Source organism: Giraffa tippelskirchi, chromosome 6, assembly GCF_054371585.1.
Source record: "Giraffa tippelskirchi isolate mGirTip1 chromosome 6, T2T-mGirTip1v1.2.pri, whole genome shotgun sequence".
Classification (NCBI taxonomy): domain Eukaryota; kingdom Metazoa; phylum Chordata; class Mammalia; order Artiodactyla; family Giraffidae; genus Giraffa; species Giraffa tippelskirchi.
Window position 1 is genome coordinate 16,019,184 of NC_137280.1, and position 17,969 is coordinate 16,037,152.

At 36.3% G+C, this 17,969-nt stretch overlaps 1 protein-coding gene and 1 long non-coding RNA gene across 21 annotated transcripts in view; one reads left to right on the top strand and one right to left on the bottom strand.

The window, feature by feature from the left end:
• The window catches only part of LOC145511024 (uncharacterized), a 76,744-nt gene extending 64,393 nt beyond the window's left edge, over positions 1-12,351 (top strand). The window contains exon 4 of the long non-coding RNA XR_014057400.1: positions 12,162-12,351. This is a non-coding gene — a long non-coding RNA (uncharacterized LOC145511024). The remainder of the gene's footprint in view (positions 1-12,161) is intronic.
• The window catches only part of RGS22 (regulator of G protein signaling 22), a 129,256-nt gene that overhangs the window by 26,088 nt on the left and 85,199 nt on the right, over positions 1-17,969 (bottom strand). For all 20 annotated transcript variants that reach the window (XM_081503385.1, XM_081503381.1, XM_081503401.1 and 17 more), the window contains 6 exons: positions 14,385-14,579; positions 12,523-12,615; positions 10,562-10,734; positions 9,461-9,623; positions 3,981-4,139; positions 1,065-1,133 (listed from right to left, as the gene is read on the bottom strand). In XM_081503385.1, the coding sequence (XP_081359511.1) occupies positions 1,065-1,133; positions 3,981-4,139; positions 9,461-9,623; positions 10,562-10,734; positions 12,523-12,615; positions 14,385-14,579 (852 nt within the window). The remainder of the gene's footprint in view (positions 1-1,064; positions 1,134-3,980; positions 4,140-9,460; positions 9,624-10,561; positions 10,735-12,522; positions 12,616-14,384; positions 14,580-17,969) is intronic.

The following is a 17,969-nucleotide window of genomic DNA, read 5'->3' on the forward strand; positions in this document are numbered from 1 at the left end:
GCAGTCTAGATGAATGGTCGTGCCTTCATTGCAGATAAAGTGAATAGATGTCTATCACAGTTTTAGTGAGGCACATGTGGAGTTTCAAGGACAAAAAGTTAAGACCCTCACCAGATGGTCCATATTAAAATTATAGCCCTATAAATAGGAACAACTATGTATTAGACTGGGATGTTTATTTAAAACCCACTCAACAAATAATGTTTTAAGACCTGCTTCTTAAGATACTAAAACGTAGTAATTTAACTAAAACCCGTAATTTAACTAAACAGAAAATAACATAATATAGAATGCACAATAATATGAAATATAAACCCAATCTATTTAGCATTTTTTAAAATACATAAAAAGGACAAATATAAGAATATTTCCTTTTGAGAAGAAAATACAGAAAAAAAGCATCCTAACTGATACATATATTCCTCTAATAGTCTAACAGATTTTTATCTTTGCTAGATTGTAGAAGGTCACCTGAGTCTAGTTTGACATTTTATCAAGACCTACAGAAGGATGAATACAAATAAATTTGTAGGCCCAAAAAGAAGACTGTGTTTATCATTCTTGTTAAGAAGAAAAATAGGCAGTTTCTAAGAAGGTATCATATTATAGTCATTTAAATAATCACCAAAATGACAGTTATCTTAATTCTTTTAAAGTTAAAATGTACTTCTAAATAAAGAGGATAATGTAAGATAATTTAAGTTACTGATTCTGCTGCATACTCCTCATTCTTTTTGTGTAATCTACTCCCAGTAATAAATAAACTACCACATGCTGGAAAAACAGCCTGTCTCAATAAATCCATCACAAGCAAAATAACTAAAAATATATATTTAAAATCCAATCACACGCTTCTAGAGTTGAGCAGGTCAAGGAAATCTTTAACAAGAGGGCTCTAGTAGAATTACACTTTCCCTGAGAGTCCTTCAGCCAGTTAAGAATAGTGTCAGCATCTGGTGGCTTAGAAAGCATTATCTACAATGAAGATCTTTGTATAGGAAGGGGAAGAAAAATACTTTGACAGTTGGAACTTACAAAAGAAGAATATAACAAATACTACTTACCTTCCAGACTCCAATTTTCCGTTCACGCTTCTGTAGTAAAAGCTCTTCAGCTATGTCTTTCATCTGTACCTAGAAGCAAAACCAATGATTTTATCCAGTTATTCAGAATGTCCACAGTGTTGAAATCACTTACTGATTCAACAGCTTTAAAAAATGCGGTAAAGATCAGTATGGGGGACTTCTCTGCTGGTCCAATGGTTAAGAATCCGCCTTCGAATGCAGGGGACATGGGTTTGATACTTGGTTGGGGAACTAGGATCCCACATGCCATGGGGCAATTAACCCTGCATGCTACTGTAACTACTGAGCCCACACTACAACAAAAGATTCTGCATGTCACAACTAAGACCTGATGCAATCAAAAATATATATATATTTTTTTTTTTTAAAAAAAGGTCAGTGTGGATAAGAGAGAGAACAGGAGAAAGAGGATTAAGACTTAGAAATGGAAGCCTTGTCCAGGCCCTTGGGCAAGTCACTCAAATTCTCTGAAGTTTCCTCATCTGCAAAATGGAGATAATGATACCTGAGTGTACTGCCCCAAAGGTAGGCAACTTTGACTCACACAGAAACTGAAGCTGGAAAGAGCATTAAGACTTCCCGGATTTTTGTGCTATTCTCCACCCACAACTAATGGGTAGTTGGTGAGAAGCTGGGGCTCTGTGATGACCTGGAGGGATGGGATGGTGGGAGGGGACGGAGGCTAGGAAGGGAGGGCAGGTATGTATAATTCTGGCTGATTTGTGTTGTTGTATGGCAAAAAACAACACAACACGGTAAAAATTTTAATAGAAAGAATCAAGTTGAACTCAAAAAAAAAAAGGACAAAAGTTACTCAATACAGGGAGGGAATCTAGTAGACATTTCTTGAAGTTATTGCCTGTTCACAGTATTTTCCATTTGGGGGAACCACCCTTGCCAAGTCTGTGCTCTATGACTCTCCTCAACAGCAGGTAGATCCAAGAGCTGACCTAGAGAGACAGGGACTGGAATCACTGCTGCTGAGTCTCTTGGTAGCTACATGGTGGAGAAAAGATCTGAGAAGTCTTTTTGCTGACTTCCCAGAGCTGTCCTGGCCCCTGGCCAGCTTTAGAAATAAAACTTGAGTGTCAACTCTTCCCCTGAGTGTGTGAGATGCTCCAGCATAATTTTATTACAAATTCTTGATCTCCCTTCCCCTTTGTCTTTGCTTAAGGCTGCCAGAATCAGTGTATGCTGTTGGCCACCCAAAGAATTGCTAAGTCAGGAAGGAGCTGTAAATTAGAATAAATATTACTGTGGTAATCATAGTGAGAAAACATGGTAAACAAGATTAGTAAGCCAAATATCTTTTTACTTGGCTTTGGATAGACAGTTAGAGTTTGCTGAAGAAAGGAAATGAGGAAATCTGAATTGTCCCAAAGCTTATTTCCATGAACTTTCTGCTTAAAACAAGTCATGTCTTCTCCCCCATACTGTCAGTTCAGTTCAGTCGCTGAGTCGTGTCCTACTCTTTGCGACTCCAAGAACCGTAGCACGCCAGGCCTCCCTGTCCATCACCAACTCCCAGAGTTCACCCAAACCCATGTCCACTGAGTCGGTGACACCATCCAACCATCTGTCGTCCCCTTCTCCTCCTGCCCTCAATCTTTCCCAGCATCAGGGTCTTTTCAAATGAGTCGGCTCTTCGCATCAGGTGGCCAAAGTATTGGTTTCAGCTTCAACATCAGTCCTTACAATGAACACTCAGGACTGATCTCCTTTAGGATGGACTGGTTGGATCTCCTTGCAGTCCAAGGGACTCTCAAGAGTCTTCTCCAACACCACAATTCAAAAGCATCAATTCTTTGGTGCTCAGCTTTCTTTATAGCCCAACTCTCATATCCATACATGACCACTGGAAAAACTATAGCCTTGACTAGACTAAGGTCTATGTTCCCAGCTGTACTGTGTTTTCCATAACTAAAGTGCTCAGAAGACTACGGATCTTTCCAGATACGTAAGACTCAAAGTGTTTGATAAATTAAACATGGAAGGCAGTTTTTTAACATTCTTCCTGGTCAATACTAATAGCATGTGCTTTGCACACTAAACTCCAGAATTACATATTCTTTACTCCTTGTGTTCATTTTGTAAAGATCAGGTTTGCCTGTTTTTAGATGTGATAATGACATCTAAAATTATCAAAGCAATACCTGCTTCTTATAAAATAAAAACTAAACAAAGTAAAGCAGCAACAACAAAAACCCTTTGTAAAATTCTTTCTCAGTCCCCATACCCATTTCCAGGAGGTAGATCCTTTTTTGATCTTTGCTCATAAACATAAATAGAGATAGAGAGGAGAGAGAAATACATAGACTTGTAGATAGATATAAGCATATATAATGGGATTGTCTTCTATGTATTGCTCTGATCCTGCTTGTTTCATTCAATAAATAACTGATGTTTCATCATCAGTATTTGTAGAAATCTCAATTTTATAATCTCATTTTATATGGAAATCTGCCTAGTTTTCCACAGAATGGAATTATCATTATTCATTTGATTATTCCCCTTTGTATATCCTTGCCCATTTATATGAAGACTCAGTAATAATATAAAAAATAGTAACTATATTAAGACAATATGTGAGTGTTTGCTGTGTGCCAGGCACCATTCGAAGAAACTACACATATGTCATTTCCTCTTCATAACAGTCTTATGAAGCTATTACTCTTATTAACTCCATTTTTTTCCAAATGAGAAAACCAAGGTTTATAAAACGTAGTGTTGTACAATTAATATGTGGCAGTGTTGAGCTTAAAACTTGGGAAGTCTGACTCTCAGCTCTTAACCACTATGCCATAGTAGTACAATAGCTGAGTCAACAGGTATGCACATTTAATGTTTTGAGAGGTGCTGTCAGTTGCTATCCCAAGTTTATATTAACTTATATACCTTTATCTTTTGACGTGCCGCAAACTGTTCACTTGCAAGAAACAACGGCAACCACACATTTTCCAGTCTATTTAGGACGTGCTTCTGAATTTCGATTAGAACGGCTGCATCAAGTTGCTCATGGAGAATCTTTCCCCAGCCACCACTTAAATTCATTATCTAAGAAAGAAAAAATGAAACAAACTTCTGTATAAGCAAAGAAATACTAATGGTCATTAATTTATTCATTCACCCCAAAACCATAAGCTGAGCCCATGATAGGTGCCAAAATTTTCATTTTCTATAAAATAGCTCCTGGCTTTATTGTGTAAAGACAGATAACTTCCCTAATATCAAACAGAGAATTGTGGTTTATGTGACGGTTGTTTTAGAGGTATGATTTTGCTAATTTAGTCTTGTTTCAAAGGACACAGGGATTTGTATCCTGTGTGACAACTGCAAGGCCATTTCTTTCTCTATGGCTTCAATTTCCTCAACTGTAAAGTAAGGCCATTAGTCTTTTAGTTTTCTAAGTTCTCTTCTAGGTCTAATAGTCTATGAATCTCTGATTCTACTCAAACGGACTTCTTTGAGAAGGCATTTTCTTTTGTTTGAAAAAAATAAGGCATTACTTCATTAAGAGACAAATCTGACTCAGATATTATAAATGTGCGTTATTACCAATAAACACTAGGTTGGAGACAGTGGAATGATGGTGGTGGTAGAAATGTAGGGCTGTTCCAACAACTTCATAGAAGAAAACAGAGATGATAGGAAGTAGAAAAAGGCCAGGTTGCACAGACAATAGTCGCTGACTTCCATCAGTAGCCCTTTTATAAGACACAATTTCTCTGTAGCCAAAATCATCTACAAAATTACTGGTTTCAACAATACTAATGGCCATAAAATTAATTAATTAAAAAATACTAATGGCCACTTCCTACTAGAAATCATTTTGGTTTTTACCTGTTTCCGTGTACATATCACTCAAAATTGGTGAGTTATTTGCACAGAGGAAGAAAAATTGGACTCCTCATTGGAAAAATTATCTCTTTTTAGCCCTCCTTTGATTAATAAGATTAAATCCTAATAATAATATTGTTTTATATAAAAACAAAAGAGAAACTCTCTTCACCATCTTTTAATATTAACCAAATAGTATAAACAATAATATGGTTTCTGTATAAAAATTAGAAGAAAAGTGAATAAAAGACTACTTTGCTAATCAAACTGCCAACTGGCCACACAACTAAAATTAGAACTAGCATGGTCTATATAAAACATAAGTGATGCAGATATCATTAAGTATAAAATAGGCAAATAAAATGAATGACAAAGGTGAGGAAGAAGGGTCATTTGGAAAACTCCTCTGTAATAAGCCCAACCATTTGCTATGACAGCAATGAGTGACTTTTTCCATTGCATTTTTAATTCTCAGCAAGTTTTACCATGGAAGGTTCACACAGTAGCATCAGATACCATGAAACCTCATGCAAAGCAGCACAAGCCAAATGGAAAACAAACACTTTCCATGTGTTTATTTCATACTTATGCTTATTGAGATACTCCCAGCCATTTTTGCTAATACATCCCAGATTTGTATCTCAGGGAACCAAAAGCAAGACATTTTTCTTAAGGTTGCTTAATTCTAGAAATTCTTCTCCCACTTACTCCCAAGAACTTTTGTTTATTTTCCCCTCAAAGATCTAGATTTTACACTTGGTATGCCCTACTTGTGAATACCTCTGAATTTTTCTTTAATTTACTGAATTAATCTGAGATTCTTTTTTATTTTTCTTAACAAATGTATGCCATTGTGGTTGTGATCCACACAGTCAAAAGCTTTGGCATCGTCAATAAAGCAGAAGTAGATGTTTTTGTGTAACTCTCTTGCTTTTTCTATGATCCAACAGATGTTGGCAATTTGATCTCTGGTTCCTCTTCCTTTTCTAAATCCAGCTTGAACATTTGGAAGTTCACGGTTCACATACTGTTGAAGCCTGGCTTGGAGAATTTTGAGCATTACTTTACTAGCATATGAGATGAGTGGAATTGTGCAGTAGTTTGAGCACTCTTTGGTATTGTCTTTCTTTGGGATTGGAATGAAAACTGACCTTTTCCAGTCCTGTGGCCACTGCTGAGTTTTCCTTATTTGCTGGCATATTGAGTGTAGCACTTTCACAGCATCATCTTTTAAGATTTGAAATAGCTCAACTGGAATGCCTTCACCTCTACTAGCTTTGTTCATAGTGATGCTTCCTACGGCCCACTTGACTTCACATTCCAGGATGTCTGGCTCCAGGTGAGTGATCACACCATCGTGATTATCTGGATCGTGAACATCTTTTTTGTATAGTTCCTCTGTGTATTCTTGCCACCTCTTCTTAATATCTTCTGCTTCTGTTAGGTCCATACCATTTCTGTCCTTTATTGTGCACATTTTTGCATGAAATGTTCCCTTGGTATCTCTAATTTTCTTGAAGAGATCTCTAGTCTCTCCCATTCTATTGTTTTCCTTTATTTATTTGCACTGATCACTGAGGAAGGCTTTATTTCTCCTTGCTCTTCTTTGGAACTCTGCATTCAAATGGATATATCTTTCCTTTTCTCCTTTGACCTTAGCTTCTCTTCTTTTCACAGCTATTGTAAGGCCTCCTCAGACAACCATTTTGCCTTTTTGCATTTATTTTCTTGGGGATGGTCTTGATCCCTGCCTCCTGTACAGTGTCACAAACCTCTGTCCATAGTTGTTTAGGCACTCTGTCTAACAGATCTAATCCCTTGAATCTATTTCTCACTTACACTGTAAGGGATTTGATTTAGGTCATACCTGAATGGTCCAATGATTTTCCCTATTTTCTTCAATTTAAGTCTGAATTTGGAAATAAGGAGTTCATGATCTGAGCCACAGTCAGCTCCCAGTCTTGTTTTTGCTAACTGTATAGAGCTTCTCCATCTTTGGCTGCAAAGAATATAATCAATTTGATTTCGGTATTGACCATCTGGTGATGTCCATGTGTAGAGTCTTCTCTTGTGTTGTTGGAAGAGGGTGTTTGCTATGACCAGTGCATTCTCTTGGCAAAATTCTACTAGCCTTTGCCCTGCTTCATTCTGTACTCCAAGGCCAAATTTGCCTGTTACTCCAGGTATTTCTTAACTTACTACTTTTGCATTCCAGTCCCCTATAATGAAAAAGACGTCTTTTTTGTTAGTTCTAGAAGATCTTGTAGGTCTTCATAGAACCATTCAACTTCAGCTTTTTCAGCATTACTGGTCAGGGCATAGGCTTGGATTACTGTGATATTCAATGGTTTGCCTTGGAAACGAATAGAGATCATTCTGTGGTTTTTGAGATTGCAGCCAAGTACTGCATTTTGGAATCCTTTGACTGTGTGGATCACAACAAACTGTGGAAAATTCTGAAAGAGATGGGCATACCAGACCATCTGACCTGCCTCTTGAGAAATCTGTATGCAGGTCAGGAAGCAACAGTTAGAACTGGAAATGGAACAACAGACTGGTTCTAAAGTGGGAAAGGAGTACGTCAAGGCTGTATATCGTCACCCTGCTTATTTAACTTATATGCAGAGTACATCATGAGAAACACTGGGCAGGATGAAGCACAAGCTGGAATCAAGACTGCCGGGAGAAATATAAATAACCTCAGATATGCAGATGACACCACCCTTATGGTAGAAAGCGAAAAAGAACTAAAGAGCCTCTTGATGAAAGTGAAAGAGGAGAGTGAAAGAATTGGCTTAAAACTCAACATTCAGAAAACTAAGATCATGGCATCTGGTCCCATCACTTCATGGCAAATAGATGGGGAAACAGTGGAAACAGTGGCTGACTTTATTTTTGGGGGCTCCAAAATCACTGCAGATGGTAACTGCAGCCATGAAATTAGAAGACGCTTGCTCCTTGGAAGAAAAGTTATGACCAACCTAGACAGCATATTAAAAAGCAGAGACATTACTTTGCCAACAAAGGTCTGTCTGGTCAAAGCTATGGTTTTTCCAGTAGTCATGTACGGATGTGAGAGTTGGACTATAAAGAAAGCTGAGCGCTGAAGAATTGATGCTTTTAATTGTGGTGTTGGAGAAGACTCTTGAGAGTCCCTTGGACTGCAAGGAGATCCAACCAGTCAATCCTAATGGAAATCAGTCCTAAATATTCATTGGAAGGACTGATGCTGAAGCTGAAATTCCAATGTTTTGGCCACCTGATGCGAAGAACTGACTCATGGGAAAAGACCCTGATGCTGGGAAACATTGAAGGCATGAGGAAAAGGGGCTGACAGAGGATGAGATGGCTGGATGGCATCACCGACTCAATGGACATGAGTTTGAGTAAACTTCAGGAGTTGGTGATGGACAGGGAAGCCTGGCATACTACAGTCCATGGGGTTGCAAAGAGTCAGACACAACTAAGTGACTGAACTGAACTGATGCCATTATGATATAGGGCTTCCCTGATAGCTCAGTTGGTAAAGAATCCACCTGCAATGCAGGAGATTCTGGGTTATTCCTGGGTTGGAAAGATCCACTGGAGAAGGGATAGGCTACCCACTCCAATATTCTTGGGCTTCCCTGATGGCTCAGCTGGTAAAGAATCTGCCTGCAATGTGGGAGACCTGGGTTGGATACCTGGGAATCCAGGATCTTAATTAACTGTGAACAGTGCATTATGGTATGCATTGTTTTAAACTATGAAAATAAAGAAATCAAATGCTATACATTTGATCTAGCAAACTTCTAGTACTAGCAAACTTCAAGTTAAATAAATTATAACACTTAATTTTATATTTCAAAGTCATTAAAATTGAGACATATCTCATGAATCAATTACATGAACACTCAACCCCACTGCTGAATCCCAACCTAACATTTTTACTGTAAATAATGACACTGTACAGTTATTAATAAGTTGTGATTAAGGCCTTATGATTTTGGCTCAATAAAATGGCAAATCTATGTTCCTGGTCAATAGAAATAGTTTTGGAAGACAATAAAGTGGCAAACAGGATTTTTCAAAGATTGATTATGTTTCGAGCAATTTCAGTTAACAGAAGAACAGAAAAGAGGTTGAGATGAGGCTTAACGGCTAATAATGGCTGTTTTTCTGCCTACTGAAAGATGCAAGGACTTTGTCCACCTTGTTTACCATTTATCCTGGGCACCTAGAACAGTGTCTGGCATATCACAGGCACCCATATTTGCTGAATGAATGAGTGAGTAGATGAATGAAAGTTATTTTTATTCAATAAATCACCTTAATAAATAACAAAGTTTTAATAATATATAATACTTTAGTATTAAAGTATCTCCCACATTGCAGACATTTGTAGATTATTATGAATACCTAAAAAAAGATATCAGAAGTATCTAACTGATGAGTCATAAAAGCAAAAGAAAAAAGATGACTTTCAGGTTGTTAGCAAAAAGAAATAAATTACTAGTTTTCACACTTAAAATGTAGAAAATACGCTTCCATGTTGATACCTGGTCCTGTTGATACAGAGAAGCTGGACTGTTGGGCCCAAAGAAATATTTTTTATTGAGGTATTTGTTTTTAATATATATAGATTTTGCCTCCCTTTGCTTTTGATCTCTGTAAGTTATTCTTCGGAACTGTTCAATGTCTGTCCAGCACATAAGGTCCATGCTAAAATGAAAACAAAATACAGCCCATCTTATTTCTTTCTTTCAATTCTGTTAAACACCAAACAAGTAGTTGATCTGACAGAACTTAGAAAGTGCTGTGTTGAGTAGTTAACACAACTGATTAGACCGTGGAACTAATGAGTAAAATACTGTGTCCTGTCCTGGCCAAATATATATACGAATACAAGGAATACTGGGATCAGGAAAGAATCTACCACCATACTGGTAGGGTCTCAGAGTTCTTCCATTAATGATGGACTAGTATTATCAATTTCAAAGATGGAAAAATTCCCACCTATTGCATGTCTATTTGGCAACATGTTAAATTTAGAATAATTATCATTACAAAAAAGGGAAACTATATATGTGAAATTTGGCTCCCAGGTCTAGCCAGTTTTTCCTAACTTGGGAGAAAATTATTGGAGAAAAATAACATGAATACTTCAGTTTATATTAGATAAATGTGTCATTAAGGTACCAAGATTCTATGCAGAACTACAATGCTTCATTTATGTATTAACTAACAAAAGCCACAAAACAGTGCAGTAATTTTAATAGCTTAGTGAAATATAAAAGAGAAGCTTCTCAGAACTAGTAATCAGAGCACTTGTCTAGAAAAACACAAAAGAAAGAAACATCAGAAAAGGGAAAAATGAAACATACTGGTGTTTTAATTTAGCCAACGCTAAAAGTATCAACAAATATTGTTTGACCACTCAAAATAACATTCTGGAGGCTGCTATTATCAAAATGCAATTCCCAACAAAAAGTTAACCATACAGGTTTCAGATAACAATGCTCATTAATTTTTACTGAAATGGGTAAAACCAAGCATCAAATCATTTTTATCATATGTTGAATCAAAACAAGCAGCTTAAAAAATAAGTAGCTTAGAAAATTGTTTTAAGAGAAAAATTTTAAAATGGTTATGTTTCTCACCTTGAAGAATGAGCCTCAAGAAACTGACGGAAATGTTCAAACTCCAGTTTGTTGTTAAGCAGTTCATTAAAATTAAAATGCCTATATTCTTCAGGAACCATATTCCAGTATTCTGTTTCTTTAGAGACATGAGGAAGTGGTGAAAAACCAGTTCCAATTTCACAAGTAGTGTCCTAGTGAAATAATACTTTTCATAAAAATCTCTTAAATACAACAAAGTACTTTCCAAAGTTAAAGATAAACAAATAAAAATTAATTATCAGGCCAATGGCATTTATCAATTCAATGGTAGAACTGGGTCAAGAATCTAGAATGTGATTCTAACACATCAAATTCTGTTCTGGTCCTTTCCATTCTATTCCCTTCTTTTCAGGAACATTAGTAAACATTTAGTATATACTTGCTTATAAAATGTTATCCTTACTATTTTTGTTGGTATAGAAGTAGTATGTCTTTTGTAATAAAAAGAAAACAAAAAGCATACGTAGTACTACCATTGAGAGATAACCACCACAAACATTTTTATGTGTATCCATTCAGTCTTTTTTTTTTTACACATAACATAATTTATTAAATATGGAAATAGGACTATACAACTATGTGTGGCTTTGTAACTTGGTTCTTTTCCTTAATAATATATCATGAATATAAAACATTATTTTACCTATAAAATTTTTTAAGTTATAGAGTAATACAAGATACTTTAGATGTAATCACCCTCATAGGACAGTCAATTGTAAGGTATTTTTAAGACCTCTGATGCTTCATGAACAGTTTATAAGCCCTTCATGGCAAAAAGCTAGAGAGGCTTATTCTTCAGAAATCCTTCCTATGTAACTCGCTGAATAATTAATTCACTTTCCTATTTGTTTTTGAAAAACATCAGACCATGAGATAAACTCCTATACTTAAAAATTTTTGATAGGTAGAAGTATTATGAACAATATCATAAGTTTAAAAAAATTTTAAAGATAGAACTTTATAATATACTATCTTTATGAATTTTTATGTATCCTTTCTAGATATTAATTAGTAGAATTTCAAATAAAGAATTTCTGTATTTATAAGGCAAAATCATGAATACACTTAAAAAATAACTTTACTGTCTGTGTAAAAGTTTAAAAGAATAAAGATTTCAGAAAGGTATAAAGTAGAAAGTAAAAAATCATCTGAAACCTTGTCACTCAGAGCTAACTATCTTTAACAGTTTGATGAACATTTTTCCAGATAGCTCTCTTTGCATATATGTATACAAGTAGAAATGCATGTATAATTTTATATGAATAGGATTACATACCAGTGTTTGTTCCCCACATACTTATATAATAACATGTCCTCGGCATTTTCCATGTCAATAAATATGAATCTAAACTGTCATTTTTATGTAGATACACACATTTAATCTTATGGCCTTATGGATCTATCATAGCTTACTTAGATAATCACACATTTGTAAATTTATATATCAAAATAATACCTGACTATCATAGTCAATCCTGTGATCTTTTTATTGACTCCGTTAAAGCCTTTCCGTATTTTTCTTTCTTTTTTTGCTTATTGCTGTCACACAACACTTCCTTTTCGGTTTGGAAAACTCAAGTTAATTCTTTGTGTGACCTGACAACAAGTAGAGCTGCTGCCACACAGAAGATAGCCAGTAGCGTCCGGAGGAATGTAACGTGGCTTGAAGACTCTGAGGCAAATGAGTATCTTGGCTCCCTAACGACTTCATCTGCTTTCTTTTTGTGGCTTTGTTGTTAAATAATGTGTCAATAAAATGTGATACCTGTCATACGCAGCATGTTAGGCAAAGCAGCACCAGAAAATGGAACTGCCTGCCCCCTACTTTATCATACACGATCTCCTCATAAATGATCCCTATTCCCACACACCACCAATACATGCAATGATAATCCTCTCTGGGTTAAAATGTTTGTTTTTCTAAGTAGAGAGTTTCTTACCTCAGCTTTCTTGGCAACTGTCTCTTTATGCAAAGCCTGTAGCTTTCTGAAGTATGTGGAATCTAGCTGTCGAGTTTCTTCCACCAGCTCCACCTATAATAAAACAATAATAAAGTTTGTAACATCAAAAGAATGCGCATTATGAAAAAGTGGGGAAAGAATGCACAATTTGCCAATAACAGCGGGCTAAAAAACAAATACACTTGCCAATAAAGTAAGTTAGTCTGGAGGCAAAAGCAGGAAGACCAACATAGAGAAAAACATTAGTTACAGCAAAGTCAGACTACAAATGCACATGATAAAACAAAAAATGCATACATTTCTATGTAATGATATAAAGCCACCAAAGATCATTCCTCCTTTCTGGATACCCCGTGTGAAATAACAGACAATGCAAACACATTGGGTGGGTCACATTCCCAGCTTCTATTCATTATAATGGGATAATAGTCATGAAGATAGGCACTGCTAGCTTTAGGGGACCAAATAATCCACAGTAGAACAAAGAAATGATGGGACTGTACTTAGTCATGAAATTAAACCTCACAGTAGGACTCAGCCTTCAGTGTGTGTACTGCACGGCTTTATACAGTCAGGAGAACAAGATCATTTTCTATTTCTCTACTGCCGACAAGAATCAGTTTGGCTAACAAAACTTCCTGTATTCAATATTTAATTTTGGTTAAATCTCCTTGCTCATCCTTTTTGGGAAAGGGTCCACATAATCCAGTCAGCCGAACTTTTAGAGAGGTCCTTTGGGCTGAATTTAAGAAGCTTGTAGAATTAAGAGAAATTTACTTTTCCTTTAAAAAATGAGCGTATAATTTATCCCAGGCATTTCATAAGAATCACGGCTAATGCCAAAGCTTCTTGGTATTAGGGAAGTTAGCTATAATTCTAAATTACTTTTGTCATCATGGGACCATATCTCAGATCCATTTTCCTCTATACCATATATTGTATTTAAATCATGACTGGAGAGAATTTTTCAAAAATTTCATATGATATCCCAATATTCCTAGTGTAAAATATGTATTTCTGTGGTAGAAAGGATGCAAATGTTAATTTTTCAGGACAAAAAGAAATCAGGAATGAAAATTTCATTATTTTGGTCAATGAATTTAATAAGCCATTGTGTTGTATTGGTTATAATTCAATAAGGTAAGGGTACATGCAGTAACTTAATATTAAAAATACCCACAAATGGCTTTCATTTGTGATTCAAACTAAACATTTAAAGAAATTTCTTCTACCTATCAATAAGAACAGTGAAAATATTCAAGCACCTAGACTTAAAATCAGCTCTTTTGGAATGAAAAAAGGTGTGTTGGCACTTTTCTCAAATCAAGCAGTCTGACCTGATGAACATCTGAGGGTGCCTTATGTCACAGAACGTGTTTTCCACAATACATATGGAATGTTTACATTTTCCATGGGTATAGTATTTACTGTAACTCATCCAGAATAAAAATACATAGGCTCCTTCCATTAATCAAAATTATTTAAAGCCGCTGCTGAGAAATGGCAAGAAATGACAAAACTAGTATATTATCATGGCACATTTTACTGGTTCACAAGAATCCAAAACTCAGATTTTTCTCTGCTGACATACTTGTAGACAGAATTAAAAATGACATCAATTTTCATCTTTCGTTAGGAGACAACAGGGAAATGGGGAAAAAAGTAAGTTCATCAGTACTTTCCCTGCCCCAAATCACTGTCTGTCCAAATCTTAACTCTGAGTTCCTGGCCCATGTGAGACTTTTTTCAGCTTTTCTCTCCTGCAAGTTAACAATGTTTCCTATCATCAGTTTTGCAGTAAACCTGAATGGTTTACACACAGTTGATCAGTGCCACGATACCTTTCTGTAAGCAACTTGGTCTGATTTTATCATCTTTGTCCAAGGCTCAAGAAGGAGGAGGAGGATATATTCTTCTGCTGCATCAAAAAGGTCTTCAAATGGTGGTTGTATTTTCATATAAATTTCTCTTTTCTTTTCCTGTTGAAGTCCAATGTCAAGAGTGGCTGAAGGAGCAACGTAGGTGGCAAAAAGGTACTAAGGGAGAAGGGGAAGAAAGGAGAGAATATTGGAAGAAACCATACAGTGAGTAGATTCTTCAGCAAGGGCATTTTACAAAATGCTCCAGCAATTTCTTTCTTGAGAAGATGTGCAAAACTACTTAAGACAAAACAAAGACTTTGCTTTTCATTTTCTTTTCCTATTTCTTTGTTGGCAATTAATCAACCAGTCAGTGGATCTTGTATAAGACTACATGACTTGAATATTCCATTTTTTTCTCAGATTACTACTATGTGTTATTATGATTGATTTCGGGTTATGTGTCTCCTTTTTCCCCTATGTTCATGACATTTCTAACACATTTGTGCTACTTTACAAAGTAGTTTGAAATGCTGTTTTGGAAAAAAGAGGCAAGAATACACCAGGGCTGAAAACGGGCTATCAGTCTTCTAGCTCTAGAGACCTAACAGACTACCTGCCTCACCCAACTGAGATGCACTCTCCATTTGGTGTCCAACGCTGTTGGACATATTGTTCTTTCAGTCTTATATATTTTCCCTAACCCATGCACCTTTTCTGCTTGATAAACTCTGAATTATTCTTTAAAAACTGATACGGATTTATCCTCTTCTAGGAACCCTTCACTCATATCCTTCTCTCAAGATCATACTTTCTACTAGACACCTATCACACTACAATGCAATTATGTACTTATGTGTCTTCTCTTCTACAACAAGGTTCTTGAGGGCAAATATTGTAGCTTAGTTTTCTGTGATTTTCCAACTCCTAAAACTGTTCTTATAGAGAGTAAATGCTATAAATGTACTGATTCCGCAGAAAAGACTAATCATTTTTGTCTTGGAATGGGGGAGGAAAAGGTTCAGAAACCATTCCAAGAGAAAAATAAGCTTCTTCCTTAATCTTTAATATGAATCTTTAAGATGAGTTGGAGTAAGTCAGACAAGAGAAGGGAGTTGGTGATGGATAATTCTAGAAGAAGAAACACATGGCCCAAGGCATGGAGATCTGAGGAGGTTTTATAACCTATGGAGAGAATCTAGGCTTCAAGTAGATAACTGGCTAAAGGAAAGAGGAGGAAAAGGGGGCAACAGAGGATGAGATGGTTGGATGGCATCACCGACTCAATGGACATGAGTTTGAACAAACTGTGAGAGTTAGTGAAGGCCAGGGAAGCCTGGTGTGCTATAGTCCATGGGGTTGAAAAGAGTTGGACATGACTTAGTGAATGAACAACAACAAACAAAAGAGGTAGAATAAGAGAGGGTGCTATAAAGGGAGATAGGCTCCAGAGCATGGATATGATCTGTTATCTTTTGATACTTTGAATTTTTACCTGAAGATATAAAATGAGGAATCTCTGAGGAGTGACATTATTAGGTACGAATTGTAGAAACAAATCACTGTGATATCATATGGGAGAAATGGTTTGAGTAGATCAAAATTTAAGACATCTTGGAAGTTGAAGATTTTAATAGCCAGACAAAAAATTACAGGCCACCTTCATCTCTTACTGGTCCTCTCAGGTTCTGCTTTGCTTCCTCGCGGTCTTTTCTGACCACAGCAAACAGAGAAATTCTTTTGTCTGTCACTCCTCCATTCAAACTCTCCAGTGACTTCCCATCTCACAAGTACAGCAGCCAAAGTCCTTATAAGTACCTATAATTAGAGTTTGGGGACATTTCTCAGTGCTGAGAAGACAGGGATTATAGTTCAGGACCTGCCAGTGGGGAAGCCCCTGTAAACACCGCAGGCTCTCAAAACATTCTAAGAGCAGGGGTGGGCCAGATACACACTCTGGCCTCGAGTCTTTAAAGTGCCAAGTGAAAATAACCGCTAACCTATAATTCTATACCTAGGAAAAAGTACCCTTCTAAAATGAAAAGAAAATAAAGATGTCATAAGTCAATAAGCAAAACCAAAATTCATCACCAGCAGACATGCACTAAATAAATACAATAAATTAATTAAAGGGAGGCCCTAGACAAAAGCAGGATGGAACAGAGAACGGCAGAAAACATAAATATTTAGGGAAATATCAACGCATCAGTTCAGTTCAGCTCAGTTCAGTCGCTCAGTTGTGTCTGACTCTTTGTGACCCCATGAATCGCAGCACGCCAGGCCTCTCTGTCCATCACCAACTCCCGGAGTCTACCCAAACCCATGTCCATCGAGTTAGTGATGCCATCCAACCATCTCATCCTCTGTCGTCCCCTTCTCCTCCTGCCCCCAATCCTACCCAGCATCAGGGTCTTTTCCAATGAGTCAACTCTTCGCATGAGGTGGCCAAAGTATTGGAGTTTCAGCTTCAACATCAGTCCTTCCAATGAACACCCAGGATTGATCTCCTTTAGGATGGATTGATTGGATCTCCTTGCAGTCCAAGATTGTAAAATATAATAATAATGAATAAAGTCAGAGGAAATAATAAAAGAGCCTAAGAAGTCAGAATTGAAGGTTCAGAATTAAAGTACAATTGAAATGACCAACCATGAAGCCCATTATAGGCAGAAAAGCAAATGAGGTTACAGTCAGGGTAGTAATACAATAATAAGCAGGCAGAGTATCAAAGAACTAGAAGCAAAAATAAAGGAAGAGCACAAGTAAATGGTTAAAAGGGAGGACCACAAAGTTCAGTATATAATAGGCATTCAATAAATACTTGCCAAATAAATGAATGGAAGATAGTGGTCTCAACTGAAATCACAATCTGAAAGGGAAATTTCAGAGTTACAAAATTTTAAGCTGGAGTACTTCCAAATTATTATGAATTCTGGTATATGGCAATCCCTATTGTAAGCTTAGAAGAAATGGAGATAAAAGACATTAAGATTGGGTAAGTTAAGAAACACTCTAGCATATACGTTATAAGGATTACTTGTATGGATGTTGAAAAAGCTTCAAAATGATAAAAGAGAAAAAGTAAGGAGAAATTTCATGAGTCATGTATTGAAATTTTCTAGGAAGATAAAGAGAACTTAAAAGATCTTTAGATAACATTAATAAGGTTAAGGAGAGGGGAAATGAGAAGATAATAGACTTCAAAATTCTTGGAAGTTATTAAAAGATGAGACCAGAACCGCAGCAGAGAACATCTTTTTCTTCTTAAGTGTTGTGAAAGACATGAGAAGGGGCATACCTAAGAGTCATTCTGGACGTTCTGTTTAGTTAGAAATATTAAATTAAATTTGCAATCTGGAAAATCCCTTCCCTAAAACATAGGTTCCTAGCCTGCTGGATTTAATAGTTCAAAGTGAACCATACTCTTCCAAATGATTCTAAAATATTCAAAATGAACATTTCTTCATACACACACGACAATTTTTTCTAACTTTGGGAATTGTTTAGAAGAATGACCTAAATCTAACGTGTTTAATAAGCTAAGACTGTATCAGATTCAAATCTACT